Source organism: Monodon monoceros, unplaced genomic scaffold (genome assembly GCF_005190385.1).
Source record: "Monodon monoceros isolate NGI ecotype Baffin Bay Population unplaced genomic scaffold, NGI_Narwhal_1 Super_Scaffold_13, whole genome shotgun sequence".
NCBI lineage: Eukaryota > Metazoa > Chordata > Mammalia > Artiodactyla > Monodontidae > Monodon > Monodon monoceros.
Window position 1 is genome coordinate 45,802,956 of NW_021703769.1, and position 15,628 is coordinate 45,818,583.

Below are 15,628 nucleotides of genomic sequence, written 5' to 3' on the forward strand. Positions count from 1 at the left end.
CCACAAGGATCTCATTCAGATCTGATGGAGAAATCAAAAGCTTTACAGACAAGCAAAAGCTAAGAGAATTCAGCACCACCAAACCAGCTCTACAACAAATGCTAAAGGAACTTCTCTAAGTGGGAAGCACAAGAGGAGAAAAGGACCTACAAAAACAAACCCAAAACAATTAAGAAAATGGTCATAGGAACATACATACTGATAATTACCTTAAACGTGAATGGATTAAATGCTCCAACCAAAAGACACAGGCTTGCTGAATGGATACAAAAACAAGACCCATATATATGCTGTCTATAAAAGAACCACTTCAGACCTAGAGACACATACAGACTGCAAGTGAGGGGATGGAAAAAGATATTCCATGCAAATGGAAAGCAAAAGAAAACTGGAGTAGCAATACTCATATCAGATAAAATAGACTTTAAAATAAAGAATGTTATAAGAGACAAGGAAGGACATTACATAATGATCAAGGATCAATCCAAGGAGAATATATAACAATTATATACGCACCCAACATAGGAGCACCTTAATACATAAGGCAACTGCTAACAGCTATAAAAAAGGAAATCAACAGTAACACAATAATACTGGGGGACTTTAACACCTAACTTACACCAATGGACAGATCATCCAAAATGAAAATAAATAAGGAAACAGAAGCTTTAAATGACACAATAGACCAGACAGATTTAACTGATATTTATACGACATTCCAACCAAAAACAGCAGATTACACTTTTTTCTCAAGTGCGCATGGAACATTCTCCAGGATAGATCACATCTTGGGTCACAAATCAAGCCTCAGTAAATTTAAGAAAATTGAAATCATATCAAGCATCTTTTCTGACAACGCTATGAGATTAGAAATGAATTACAGGGAAAACAATGTAAAAAACACAAACACATGGAGGCTAAACAATACATTACTAAATAACCAAATAACTGAAGAAATCAAAGAGGAAATCAAAAAATACGTAGAGACAAATGACAATGAAAACACGATGATCCAAAACCTATGGGATGCAGCAAAAGCAGTTCTAAGAGGGAAGTTTATAGCTATACAAGCCTACCTCAAGAAACAAGAAAAATCTCAATCTAACCTTATATCTAAAGGAACTAGAGAAAGAAGAACAAAACTCAAATTAGCAGAAGGAAAGAAATCATGAACGATCAGAGCAGACATAAATGAAACAGAAACAAAGAAAACAAGAGCTAAGATCAATAAAACTAAAAGCTGGTTCTCTGAGAAGATAAAATTGATAAACCATTAGCCAGACTCATCAAGAAAGAGAGGGAGAGGACTCAAATCAGTAAAATTAGAAATGAAAAAGGAGAAGTTACAACAGACATCACAGAAATACGAAGCATCCTGAGAGACTACTACAAACAGCTCTATGCCAATAAAATGGACAACCTGGAAGAAATGGACAAATTCTTAGAAAGGTATAACCTTCCAAGATTGAACCAGGAAGAAATAGAAAATATGAACAGACCAATCACAAGTAATGAAATTGAAACTGTGATTAAAAATCTTGCAACAAACAAAAGCCCAGGACCAGATGGCTTCACAGGCGAATTCTATCAAACATTTAGAGAAGAGCTAACACCCATCCTTCTCAAACTCTTCCAAAAAATTGCAGAGGAAGGAACACTCCCAAACTCATTCTATGAGGTCACCATCACCCTGATACCAAAACCAGACAAAGATACTATAGAAAAAGAAAATTACAGACCAATATCACTGATGAATATAGATGAAAAGCTCAACAAAATACCAGCAAACAGAATCCAACAACACATTAAAAGGATCATACACCATGATCAAGTGGGATTTATCCCAGGGATGCAAGGATTCTTCAATATATGCAAATCAATCAATGTGATACATCATATTAACAAACTGAAGAATAAAAACCATATGATCATCTCAATAGATGCAGAAAAAGCTTCTGACAAAATTCAACACCCATTTATGATAAAAAGTCTCCAGAAAATGGGCATAGAGGGAACCTACCTCAACATAATAAAGGCCATATACGACAAACCCACAGCAAACATCATTCTCAATGGTGAAAAACTGAAAGCATTTCCTCTAAGATCAGGAGCAAGACAAGGTTGTCCACTCTCACCACTATTATTCAACATAGTTTTGGAAGTTTTAGCCACAGCAAGCAGAGAAGAAAAAGAAATAAAAGGAATCCAAATTGGAAAAGAAGAAGTAAAACTGTCACTGTTTGCAGATGACATGATACTATATATAGAGAATCCTAAAAATGCCACCAGAAAACTACTAGAGCTAATCAATACATTTGGTAAAGTTGCAGGACACAAAATTAATACACAGAAATCTCTTGCATTCCTACACACTAATGATGAAAAATCTGAAAGAGAAATTAAGGAAACACTCCAATTTACCATTGCAACAAAAAGAAAAAAAAACCTAGGAATAAACCTACCTAGGGAGACAAAAGACTTGTATGCAGAAAACTATAAGACACTGATGAAAGAAATTAAAGATGATACCAACAGATGAAGAGATATACCACGTTCTTGGATTGGAAGAATCAATATGGTGAAAATGACTATACTACCCAAAGCAATCTACAGATTCAATGCAATCCCTATCAAATTACCAATGGCATTTTTTACAGAACTAGAACAAAAAATCTTAAAATTTGTATGGAGACACAAAAGACCCCGAATAGCCGAAGCAGTCTTGAGGGAAAAAAACAGAGCTGGAGGAATCAGACTCCCCGACTTCAGACTATACTACAAAGCTACAGTAATCAAGACAATATGGTACTGGCACAAAAACAGAAACACAGATCAATGAAATAAGATAGAAAGCCTAGAGATAAACCCACGCACCTATGGTCAACTAATCTATGACAGAGGAGGCAAGGATATACAATGGAGAAAAGACAGTCTCTTCAATAAGTGGTACCAGGAAAACTGGACAGTTACATGTAAAACAATGAGATTAGAACACTCCCTAACACCATACACAAAAATAAACTCAAAATGGATTAGAGATCTAAATTTAAGACTGGACACTATAAAACTCTTAGAGGAAAACATAGGAAGAACACCCTTTGATATAAATCACAGGAAGATCTGTTTTGATCCACCTCCTAGAGTAATGGAAATAAAAACAAAAATAAACAAATGGGACCTAATGAAACTTCAAAGCTTTTGCACAGCAAAGGAAACCATAAACAAGACGAAAAGACAACCCTCAGAATGGGAGAAAATATTTGCAAACGAATCAACGGACAAAGGATTAATTTCCAAAATATATAAACAGCTCATGCAGCTCAATATTAAACAACCCAATCCAAAAGTGGGCAGGAGACCTAAATAGACATTTCTCCAAAGAAGACATACAGATGTCCAAGAAGCACATGAAAAGCTGCTCAAGGGCTTCCCTGGTGGCGCAGTGGTTGAGAGTCCGCCTGCCGATGCAGGGGACATGGGTTCGTGTCCCGGTCCGGGAAGAGCCCATATGCTGCAGAGCAGCTAGGCCCATGAGCCATGGCCGCTGAGCCTGCACGTCCAGAGCGTGTGCTCCGCAACGGGAGAGGCCACAACAGTGAGAGGTCCGTGTACCACCCAAAAAAAAAAAAAAAAAGCTGCTCAACATCACTATTAGAGAAATGCAAATCAAAACTACAATGAGGTATCACCTCACACCAGTTAGAATGAGCATCATCAGAAAATCTACAAACAATAAATGCTGGAGAGGGTGTGGAGAAAAGGGAGCCCTCTTGCACTGTTGGTGGGAATGTAAATTGATACAGCCACTATGGAGAACAGTAGGGAGGTTACTTAAAAAACTAAAAATAGAATTACCATATGATCCAGCAATCCCATTACTGGACATATACCCAGAGAAAACCATAATTCAAAAAGACACATGCACCCCAATGTTCACTGAAGCACTATTTACAATAGCCAGGTCATGGAAGCAACCTAAATGCCTGTCAACAGACGAATGGATAAAGAAGTTGTGGTATATATATACAATGGAATATTACTCAGCCAAAAAAAGGAACGAAATTGAGTCATTTGTTGAGATGTGGATGGATCTAAAGACTGTCATACAGAGTGAAGTAAGTCAGAAAGAGAAAAGCAAATATTGTATATTAATGCATGTATGTGGAACCTAGAAAAATGGTACAGATGAACCGGTTTGCAGGGCACAAGTTGAGACACAGATGTAGAGAACAAACGTATGGACACCAAGGGGGGAAAACCGCGGTGCGGTGGGGATGGTGGTGTGCTGAATTGGGCGATTGGGATTGACATGTATACACTGATGTGTATAAAACTGATGACTAATAAGAACCTGCAGTATAAAAAAACAAACAAAAAAAACAATACTAAACTTCCTTTGGGTTATTTGTATGGAAATATGTTAATATAAATGTTTCAGACATTACATGAAATTTCTAAAAATATTATATGTTCTGGTATAATGTTATAAGTCATAATTCTAGTTATTACTTTAAAATGTATATCTCAGAAATAACAATTTCCTTGTGAATTGCATTATTTTGAACTTTCATCAAATCTTTACCCGTGGTCATTTTTAAGTCTTTTGTCATTTGCAGACAATTCTGGGTGTACTCTGATGCTTTTGCAAAAATGTTCCTATAAAGGGTTTCATCTTCAAGGAATTCATGGAAAAGACTGACAAGTACAGGTTTCTGGTAAGTGACTATACTGCTGAACTGAGTGAATAAGCATTTTCAGAACTCTAGTGGAAAACTGATGAACTCATAAAAGTGCCAACAAAAGATCAAGATGAAAAAAAATTTAATTACATGGGACTGAGTGAACTGATGAGGATGATTATAATTTTTGTGACTTTCTGTTTGAAACATTGTTGGTTCTTCTGTGCTTTGTTTTTCCAGATTTAAGAAAACTTTTTTTCTCTTTAAAAAAAAAAACCAAACCTACAATGCGATATCATCTCACACTGGTCAGAATGGCCATCATCAAAAAATCTACAAACGATAAATGCTGGAGAGGGTGTGGAGAAAAGGGAACCCTCTTGCACTGTTGGTGGGAATGTAAATTGATACAGCCACTATGGAGAACAGTATGGAGGTTCCTTAAAAAACTAAAAATAGAACTACCATATGACCCAGCAATCCCACTACTGGGCATATACCCTGAGAAAACCATAATTCGAAACGAGTCATGTACCACAATGTTCATTGCAGCTCTATTTACAATAGCCAGGACATGGAAGCAACCTAAGTGTCCATCAACAGATGAACGGATAAAGAAGATGTGGTACATATACACAATGGAATATTACTCAGCCATAAAAAGAAAAGAAATTGAGTTATTTGTAGTGAGGTGGATGGACCTAGGGTCTGTCATACAGACTGAAGTAAGTCAGAAAGAGAAAAACAAATACCGTATGCTAACACATATATACGGAATCTAAAAAAAAAAAAAACTACAATGAGATATCACCTCACACTGGTCAGAATGGCCATCATCAAAAAGTCTACAAACAAATGCTGGATAGAGTGTGGACAAAAGGGAACCCTCCTACACTGTTGGTGGGAATGTAAATTGGTACAACCACTATGGGAACAGTATGGAGGTTCCTTAAAAAACTAAAAATAGAACTACCATGTGACCCAGCAATCCCACTACTGGGCATTATCAGGAGAAAACTATAATTTGAAAAGATACATGCACCCCAATGTTCACTGCAGCACTGTTTACAACAGCCAGGACATGGAAGCAACCTAAATGTCCATCAACAAAGGAATGGATAAAGAAGATATGGTACACATATATACAGTGGAATACTACTCAGCCAAAAAAAAGAAAATAATGCCATTTGCAGCAACATGGATGGACCCAGAGATTATCAGACTAAGTAAGTCAGACAAAGACAAATATCATACGATATCGCTTATAAGTGGAATCTAAAAAACTGATACAAATGAACTTACTTACAAAACAGAAACAGGCTTACAGATATCAAAAACAAACTTATGGTTACCAAAGAGGAAATGTGGAGGGGGGGGGGATAAATCAGGAGTTTAGGGTTAACATACACACACTACTATATATATATAAGATAGGTAACCAATAAGGACCTACTGTATAGCACAGGGAACTTTACTCAATATTCTGTGATAACCTGTAGGAGAAAAGACTGAAAAATAATGAATATATGTATAACCGAATCACTTTGCTGTACACCTGAAATACAACACTGTAAATCAATTATACTCCAATAAAATTTAAAAAAACGGCACAGAACAGAAAAAAAACTCGTTATATATTCTAGCTATTCACTTCCTGTCAGTTTTAGATATTAAAAAAAATCTGCTTCCATTCTTTCAACTTTTTAGTTTTATGCATGATGTTCTTTAAGTAGATATTCATGTTTTAAGTATTCAATTAAAAATATTTTCTTGATTTCTACTGCTTGTGTACAGAAATGCTACTGATTTTTCGAAACTTGATCTTGGTTCTAACATTGCTGAACTTGCTTATTATTAATAGGTTGTTCTTTTTTCTAGATAGATGACTGTATTATCAATTATAAATAATGACAGTTTTATTTCTACCTCTCTTATCCTTATACTTTCTTTCACGTCTTGCTTCTTTCCAGTACCTTTGGCCAGTTCCTCTGGAACTATGTTCACGTGCAGTAGTGACAGCAGGCATTCTCATTACACCCAATCTTAAAGGGAACGAATCCAATTTCTCACTTACCTATAATGCTTACTGAAGGTTTGTAATATCAAACCTTTACCAAATTAAGAAAGGTTCTTCTACTTCTACCTTGTTGTGCATTCTTACCATAAAAAACTACTGAACTTATACAACACTGTAAATCAACTCTATTTCAATTTAAAAGAAAAACCTGTGAAAACCAAGGAGAAGAGCACAGACAATATGTACATTATTCACCATGGTTGTGTCCAATAAAGCTTTATTTACAAAAAAAGGCAGTGGGCCAAACCTGGCCCATGCACATTACTGTGCCAACTCGACATAATTGACTCTATTTCTTATTATCTTCAGCTTCCAGGAAATTGAATTACTAGGTATTACATTACCAAAGTGCCTTCCAGAAAGACTAGCATTTACACCGTCACTCGCAGTTTATGAGACTGCTCCCCTCACCTCACCTTCATCAGCCTTGAGTTTTATCACTGCTTGAAATCCTTCGTAATTTGATAGATAAAACATGGTATCTCATTTTGGTTTTAATCTGCATGTCTTTTAACTGGTGAGACCGAACTCTTTAATATTTTCATAGCATCCTATATGCCCTCTTTGTTAAATTATCAATAAATACTACCCTCCTACCCTGCAGTGGACATGGCACATAACCCCAAAGTGCAGCTCTGTGTTTCACGCTCCTGAGCGTGTGGGGATTGCCTGTTAGGGTCAGAGGACCCTCACTTCACACATCTTTGCCCGTGTCTCTAGTGGGGAGCATGAGAAATACTGCTAATGTTAGCCAAAGTCCTTCTTTCACTTTAGCAACACGCACCAATATAAATCAGGCTCATTCCAGACTCTGTTCTAGATGGGCAGGTATGGCACGAGGCAGGGGTCCACAGGATGCAGAAGGCTGTGTGGCACCTCCCAGAGGTACCCCTGGGAGTCTGGGAAGGACGCACTCACCTTCCCCTGTTGATCGATCCTCCTGCCAAGAATATGGCTGAGATGCGGTATGCTCTGGGAGCCACCTGGACAGGAAGCCAGGAACACCCGGGAACAGGAGAGTGGTTCCACTGCAGAGCCCGGTCGCTGGGGATGTCACAGAGCCACCAGGACTGCTCGTCCACTCTAGACTCATTCACATCAGGCAGGAATAGCCCCTCCTGCTGAAGTCACCACTTTCTGCTGCTCACAGCTATGCTTACTACTGAGGGGCAGGGTGGGCAGGGAATTGTACTGTTCTTGATTTATGAGGTCATTATATTAGCGGCTTGTCAACAGGTGTAAGATAACTCTTGTTCCCAGGTTTTTAGTGTTTTTTTATTTTCAATTGCTTTCAACGTTGCTTATGTTTCCTGACCTCCAAGTTTTAAACATTTTCGGTACTCAAGTCTATTTTTTTCCTTTTGATCCTCTATTTTCCTTATTCTTAGTAAGCCTTCATTAACTTTTCAAAAAAGGATACAGTTTCTGTAAGTGGATCCAAGTTACTAAAAGAAACAAGAAAAATGTCAACAGTAAGCAGTGTTTACAAAACCAGTTTAAATAAGGAGACTACAACTAAAAATAACATGCACAGGGAAAACATGTTAAATCCACAACTTTAAAACCAACATTACAGCTAAGAAAGACGGTTTAATTTACCTAATGACCATAATGAGCTATCATCACAGCCACTATAAAGACATCTGTACATTTTCATTTAACTGCTGCTTCTTTACAAATTATAGTTAATACATCATCAAAACCTTCCTTTTTTTTTTTTTTCCTTTGGCTGCACCAAGTGGCTCGTGGGATCTTAGTTCTGGACCAGGGACTGGACCCAGGCCCGAAGCAGTGAGAGCACCGAGTCTTCACCACTGGACTGCCAGGGAAGTCCCTAAAACCTTCCATTTTCTAAATGGCAATAAACTGTTACTGGAACTGGGGACCAAGCTGGCGTGTCAATCACAGATGGGGGTAGTAACCCTAGCCCTGCAGCATCTGACAAGCACCCCCTCCCTGCCAATTCCTCCTCCTCCCTCCCTCCCCCCCCAAAATGTGGGCCGTCTCACCACTCAGGCTTCTGCTCGCCACTCTTCTACATTTCTGCCCCCCATCGCCCCCATTCCCATACTTTCAATTTTGTTCTCAGAGGAAAGCTCTTGATCTGGCTCTGGAGCTGCTGAGCACCTGCCACGCCAGCATATCCGATCACAACACTCCCGAATCAGCATGTCTTAAATGCACACCTGCCTCTGTCTACAAAGAACTCTGCCCCTTACTTTCCTATTCAATTAATGGAACCAATATTTTGCCAGACCCCAAAACAGCTACCTTCAACTCTTCCTCTTACACAGTCAAACTCTGCTTTTGGACCCTTAACAATGCAAACAGTCACACTGCATTTCTGGAGACCAGCAGTTCTTAGAATCCCTTTACACTCAAAAATTACTGAAAACCCCAAGAACTTCTGTTTATGTGGGTTACATCTATTGACATTTAAATGTTTAAAACATTCATTTAAAAAATAAATAATACATTAATATGAATAACTTTTTTAAACCAAAAACGTCACTATTTTCGAAAACAAAAATTTAGTGACAAGAATGGCATTACTTTAACAATTTTACAGATCTTTTTAATGTCTGGTTTAATCGAAGGCAGCTGATTTCTCATTTCTGTGCCTGTTATGCTTACTATTACATGATCACAAACCCTGAAAACTCCACTGTGCACTTGTGAGAGAATGAAAAAGGAAAAAAAAAACAAACCCAAAACAAAACCCTTAGTATTATCATGAAAATGGCTTGCAGAACCCCCAAAACAATCTTGAGGCGCCCCTGGCCACACCTGGAGAATCACTAATCCATGTGGGACTCACTCTCCCCTGCTTCTCAGGACTACCCTATACCCTCTCCTGTCTCCTCAACACTCCCCCTTCCACCTCAGCTGCTTCCAATTTCAAGAAGAAAACAGCAGTAAGAAGAATGCTTCACCAAGGTCCCACCACCGCCCCACCCACCCTACACCTCTGCGCCCACACTCCACCTGCTCTCCTGGACCCAGGCCTGAAGGCCTGGTGAGCAGATGCCCCCACCTCTCGGGACCCGGGACTCTGCTCCCCTGAAAGAAATGTATAAACGTGCTGCACACCTAGCCACCGGCAGACTTGACACAGTTCAGGGCTCCGTCCTCCTGAAATGCTGTCCTCTCTCAGACTCCAGACCTGCCATCAGGTTTTCCTCCCACCTCACAGGGCCACTGTGTCTCCTTTAACATGTGATGCCCTGGGGCACATTCCTGGAACCTCGTTTTTCCTGTCCGCACTCACTCATCACTGATGTCTCCTAGCCACCTGGTTTTTTGTGTTTGTTTTTATTTGGCTGCACTGGGTGTTAGCTGCAGCACCACGGGATCTCAGTTGCCGCGTGTGGGATCTCAGTTGCGGCATGCAGGATCTAGTTCCCTGACCAGGGGTCAAACCCGGGCCCCCTGCATTGGGAGCGTGGAGTCTTAACCACTGGACCGCCAGAGAAGTCCCTAGCCACCTGGTTTTAATGCCATCCACATAGTGTTGACCCCGAAATTTCTATCTTTAGCCCAGACCTAAACTTGAGACTCCCACGTCCGGATGCCCAGCTGACTTCTCCACCTGAGTGTCTGAGCGCCCTTGGCGGAGACCCACGTCCTATGCTGGCCTCTCCGAGGTCGAGCCCTTTGACTCCGATCGGACCTGGTGTTCTCACACTCCCACACTCACTGTTCCAGCACAGCTGCCGCCGCCTCCTCCTCCGAAACAGGAATCTGTGCCCGTGCCACTCCCTCTGCCTGGAAGTCTCCCGCCCACAGTGCCCACAGACTCTCTCCCCTCCAGGTCTTTCTGCAGTGACACCTTCCCTGAACACCTCACCCAAAGCCGAATCCCCACTCACTCCCTATTTCCCTTTCCAGCTCACATTTTTTCCTTTGTACTGAATGCTAAATTCTATCTTACTCTCCCCTCTAAACTGTAAATTCTGGGAATTCCCTGGCGGTTCAGTGGTTATGACTATGACTCCCCCAACTTGGCTCTCACTGCCAAGGGTCCGAGTTCAATCCCTGGTCAGGGAACTAAGATTCCACAAGCCGCACAGCACAGCCAATTTAAATAAGTAAACTGTAAATTCCATAAAGATAACATTTTTTTTCTGTTTTGTTCACTACTGTCTCTTCAGCACTGGTGCACAATAGGCATAAAACATTTTGCCAAGAATAAAATATTTGTTAAATTAACTGCAACGTTTCTACATCCACTGCTTCTTTCAGTTACTACTGCAACACCCTACTCCAGTGATTCTCGGAGTTCTTGATGGAAGTGCCCTAATCAAAGTGAGAAGTAGGAGAAAACGAGGAGGGAGAGGAGCTCCCCTATTGGCATATTCTGAAGAAGACTTCACAAGCTACAGGATTCTCGGAAATCAAATGTTTTGTTATAAATAAATGGTCATGCTTATTTTCCTTCTACTCTTTCATTTTTGTATAAAAATGTTGGCCCTTCCTAGGTCTTCGGTTAAAACTGGTTCTCCAACAGGCTTTGCCTCATCTATTCTTGAAGCTTCAAGGCATACTGTCACCTCCAGGGCCTGGGCTTCCCAAACCCAAGCCTTTGTCAAGTCATCATCTCCCGGCCATTACCAAGACCACCTAAATGGCTCACACCTGCCTGGTATACCTCCTCCAGCAGGCCCGCGGCACACAGCTCTGTGGTGGCGAGCTCAGGCTCCTGGGCGGCCAGGAACGTGCATTTCCAAAAAGTTCCCAGGGCTCACGGACCACTGTTAAGAACCACCCGCCTGGAGCCAATCTCCTTGATCAGTCTCCTTGCTCTGCCCACTCCCACGCAGGGCTCTACCACCTGGGCCATTCCCCTGCGCTCTCAGGACCTTAGTTTACTCACACCAAACCTGGGGATGAGAAGGGCAGCTACTTCACAGAGTTGTCAGGAGGAAATGGGTTACTCCAGTGCCAGGCACAGCGAGCCCTCAACAGTCGCCTTAGTTACACTGCTCCCACTGGGAGAGGCCCCACAGAAAGTTCCCCCAATAGTGGAGCAGAAGTCCAGTCTCACCACTTTCTCTGACCGCTGAGTTACAGAAACCCGCTCCTACCATCACTCACCTCCCAGGTGTCGGCCACACCCGCACCTGCTTCCTCCTCCAGAACCTCCTTCCTCAACCCTGTCAACACTTACCCATTTTCCAAGGCTCAGCCCCTCTTTGAATGTTTCTAGCCACCTCATCTCAAGTTCTTTCCATCCTCCTGACACTTGAATATGTACTCTCTGGTCCTTAGTTTTCACATAACTGCCCCGGGGTGTTTAAACTGGGTCTGGGATTGGTGGGTGCATGGATAGATGGGTGGGTGGACAGAAATGTGATGAAGCCAATGTAGCGAAATGTTAACGGTAGAGTCCAGCTGATAGTCTACACGTGTTCACGATAAAATTATACCAACTTTTTAAGTGTTCGAGAACTTTCATAAAACTTTAAAAAAAAAATGGTACCTGCAAGTCACAGTCCTTGACTTAACTCGGACGAAGGAACGTGCATACCCTGGGCATGCCGCAGCAGTGCCCCCGCCGGGATGCGCAGCAACAGTAACGAGACGCGCAAACCCGCCGGGCCCTGGACGGGGCCACAGTGTTAACCCGCCCGGAGGGGAACGCGGGCCAGAGCCGGGGGTCAGAGCCGGGCCGGCGCCCCCCGCCCCGTCCCCTGAGAGGCGCCCCCCGCCCCGCCCGGCGCCCCGAGAAGCGACCACACCGCGCGCAGAGCTGCGAGGGGACGACCGCCCGGCCAAGGTCAGCGGGGCGTCCGCACGTCCGCCCGGCCCCCTCCCCCCACGGCCCCGGGGACGCGCCGGCAGCAGCTGGGTCCGGGCGCGCCTCACTCACATGTTGTTGAAGCGGAACAGGTCGTCGCACGTGAAGGCCCGGAGAGTGGTCATCGCGCCGCCACCGCAGGAGCCCGCTCTCCGCGACTCAGCGCCCTCCCCACCGGAAATTGTCTGGCGCGCGGCAGTCACGGGGCGGGGCGGGATGGGAAACTGCTTCCGGGCCAAGACTTGCTTAGCAACGGCGGCGGCGACGCAGCGCCCTCTGGCGGCCAGATCCGGGAAAGCCTGTAAAGTCTGGGGTCTTCCCTCTCAGAACCTCAAAAACCCTCCTTGGAGTGACAGGGGAAAGCAGGCAGAGTGATGCTCCGGGGAAGAAGACAAGACGCTGCCAGGGGTTAGGAACCCAAAGCAGAAAAGCGGGGATCAGGACCACTTGGTGCCGCCTGGCAAATGAGGAAGGAAGCGGAGAGGGATGGGAGAATTCACGGTCCAAAGTGGCCTGTCCCAGTGATGACAGCCATGCATGTGATCGCAAATTTTCTAGTATCATGTTTCACAACATAAGAGAAAGGTGAAATTAATTGCAATTATATATATATTATTTTACCCAGTATATCAAAAATATCATTTCACACGTAATCAGTAGAAAAAAAAAAACTAATGTAATGTTTTGCTTTTTTTTTTGGTGCTAAGTCTTTGAAATCTTGTGTGTATTTTACATTTGCAGCATATTTCAATCCATGAGCTAAACTGTCATAGGAAATTCTTGTTCTGTATTTAGATTTCATAAAATGTATGGTTAAAAAGTGGATACCCAAATGGTTCCAGCCATGCTAAGTTTTCAAATAACTGAATGGAATATCACTTTTCAAATGTAAATTTAAGTTATTTAAATAAAGTTAAAGTCCTGGGGGACAGGTTGCAGAGGTCAAACCAACCCACATAACTGAAGTCTAAATTCAAAGCCCTCACAGCTCTTAACTGCCCTGGGGCCCTACTTGCCCCACAGGAATCTCAGCAGCCCCTGCCCAGATGTGTGGCCCAGGCGGGGCAGGTAGAGAGAGCGATGACAGAGGAAGTAGGCAGGCCCCCCAAGAAAGATGCCCCCCACCAAGGTCCAAGCTCAGCTCCAGGCCTTGTCTCCAAAAGCCCAATAACAGAGGCATGTGACAGTCCCTGGGGAACAAACTCATGTCCAAGGTTTCTACAAATGCTCCAGGAGGGGAGACTGACCTCATAAGCTCACCTGCCTGCCAGGTGTTTCAACAGGGAGAAATTTCAGAGACAATTTCCTATCAGGAAAACCCAATGTGCCACATTTTTTTTTTGAATTTTATTTTATTTAGTTTTTTATACAGCAGGTTCTTATTAGCTATCCATTTAATACATATTAGTGTACACATGTCAATCTCAACTCCCAATTCATCCCACCACCACCAACTGCCCCCAATGTGCTACATTAAATGAATGCTAAAAGATAATTTTTAGAAAAGGTAAAATTGTGATTCTCATACAAATATGAAATGAACACATGACAAAGATTTCAACTCATTCATTATGAAAGAACCAGTAAGATGTTGCAATCGGTTCAAAGGAGAATTTAAACTGCACAAGGCAATCAGGAATGCTGAAATGTATTTATAAATAGACATACAGATGGTTAGTATTCACCGTGCAGTATAGCTGGCAGGACACCCAGTCTTTTTTTTTTGGTCATTTCCAAATGAACTGAGTTAAAACTAAATAGATTACGGACTACCAAAGAAATAAGGGTACCTAAAAGTTTCCTTTAATGCCTAAGATATATATTATATTATGTCATATATAGTCTATGTGTTTTCAACATCTTAATGAAAATCGTTGAGATCCAAGTATTTTTTATCATAAGTTTCCATTTAGGGCACTATTGTCTCTTTGTAATGAAAGCTATAATGATCTCTGTAATGATCTTTGTCTGCTCTGCCCTAGTCTCCTGATTATGTTGCTTGTATTATTGTTATTTTTCAGAACTTTTATATACATCTGTGTTACAACTATGCATCCTCCAGTTGTTTGATTTCCGTCTATAATTGAGTGGATGTAATGCGCACTGCCATTTTTTTATTACAATTTTCTCGTTCCATTCTTCATTTCGATTCATTTATGGGTTGGCTGGATTTCATTATAGTATTTTCTTTTTGTTTTGCTTTGCTTTGCTTTCTTTTCCAGGGGCCCCGTGGGGCTGCTGCTCTGTTCCCAGAGCTCCATAGTCTGTGAGATGCCTGATTAGAATATTGGCTGGATATTCATGGGTCCCATGTTCTCTCCCCACCAAGAACTTTGTAAACATCATTATTCCATTTCTTCCCTGGTGTTTAAAATTTCTGGGGGAAAAGAGTAAGGCCAGCATGATTTTTGTTTTCCCTTTGGGGAGTGACTTAGTTTTTTTTTATTGCAGTGAGATTAGTCATGACACTTCGAGAAAGAAAACATTCTTAAAAGTGCATACATTTTAACCTGAGTAAATCTTTGACAGTTTCAGCAGTTTAACACAAATTTACAAAAAAAAATCAAAGCTGAATCACTTCCACATAACCAGTGGGAATGTAAAGTGGCACAGCCTCTCTGGAAAACAGTTTGGTGGTTTCTTTAAAAACTAAATATGCAACTACCATTTAAGCCCAGCTTGCACTCCTGGGCATTTATCCCAGAGAAATGAAAACTTATGTTCCCACAAAAACCTGTACAGAAATATTTAAGCCAGAATAAAAATTCTGTCTACTGTATGATTCCATTTATAAGATAAACTGGAAAGGAGAGAATTTCGGGAACATAAAACAGATCATTGGTTGCAGGGGCTGGGGTTGGGGAACAGAAGGAAATTAGGGGAGAGTTTTATGGGACTGATCACAGTGGTGACTCCATCACTGAATGGATCTGTCAAAATTCATAGAACGTACGCTGAAAAGAGTGAATTTTACTGTATGTAAGTTATATCTTAATAAACCTGACTCTAAAGAAAATAGAATCACCATGGTCTACCTCAGTGTCCCCACCACTCAGTAACTTTAAAAAGCACGAA

The 15,628-nt window shown here is 41.7% G+C and overlaps 1 protein-coding gene across 2 annotated transcripts in view; it reads right to left on the bottom strand.

Moving 5' to 3' along the window:
* The window catches only part of NAA20 (N(alpha)-acetyltransferase 20, NatB catalytic subunit), a 28,160-nt gene extending 15,384 nt beyond the window's left edge, over window positions 1-12,776 (bottom strand). The window contains exons 1-2 of one of the 2 annotated variants that reach the window (XM_029220313.1): window positions 12,626-12,735; window positions 7,675-8,201 (exon numbers count right to left, since the gene is read on the bottom strand). In XM_029220313.1, coding sequence (XP_029076146.1) covers window positions 7,675-7,849 — 175 coding nt within the window. In that variant the 5' untranslated portion in view covers window positions 7,850-8,201; window positions 12,626-12,735. Of the gene's footprint in view, window positions 1-7,674; window positions 8,202-12,625 lie in introns of both variants that reach the window. The other variant, XM_029220314.1, reaches the window with a different exon arrangement.
* Between the last annotated feature and the right edge of the window lie 2,852 nt (window positions 12,777-15,628).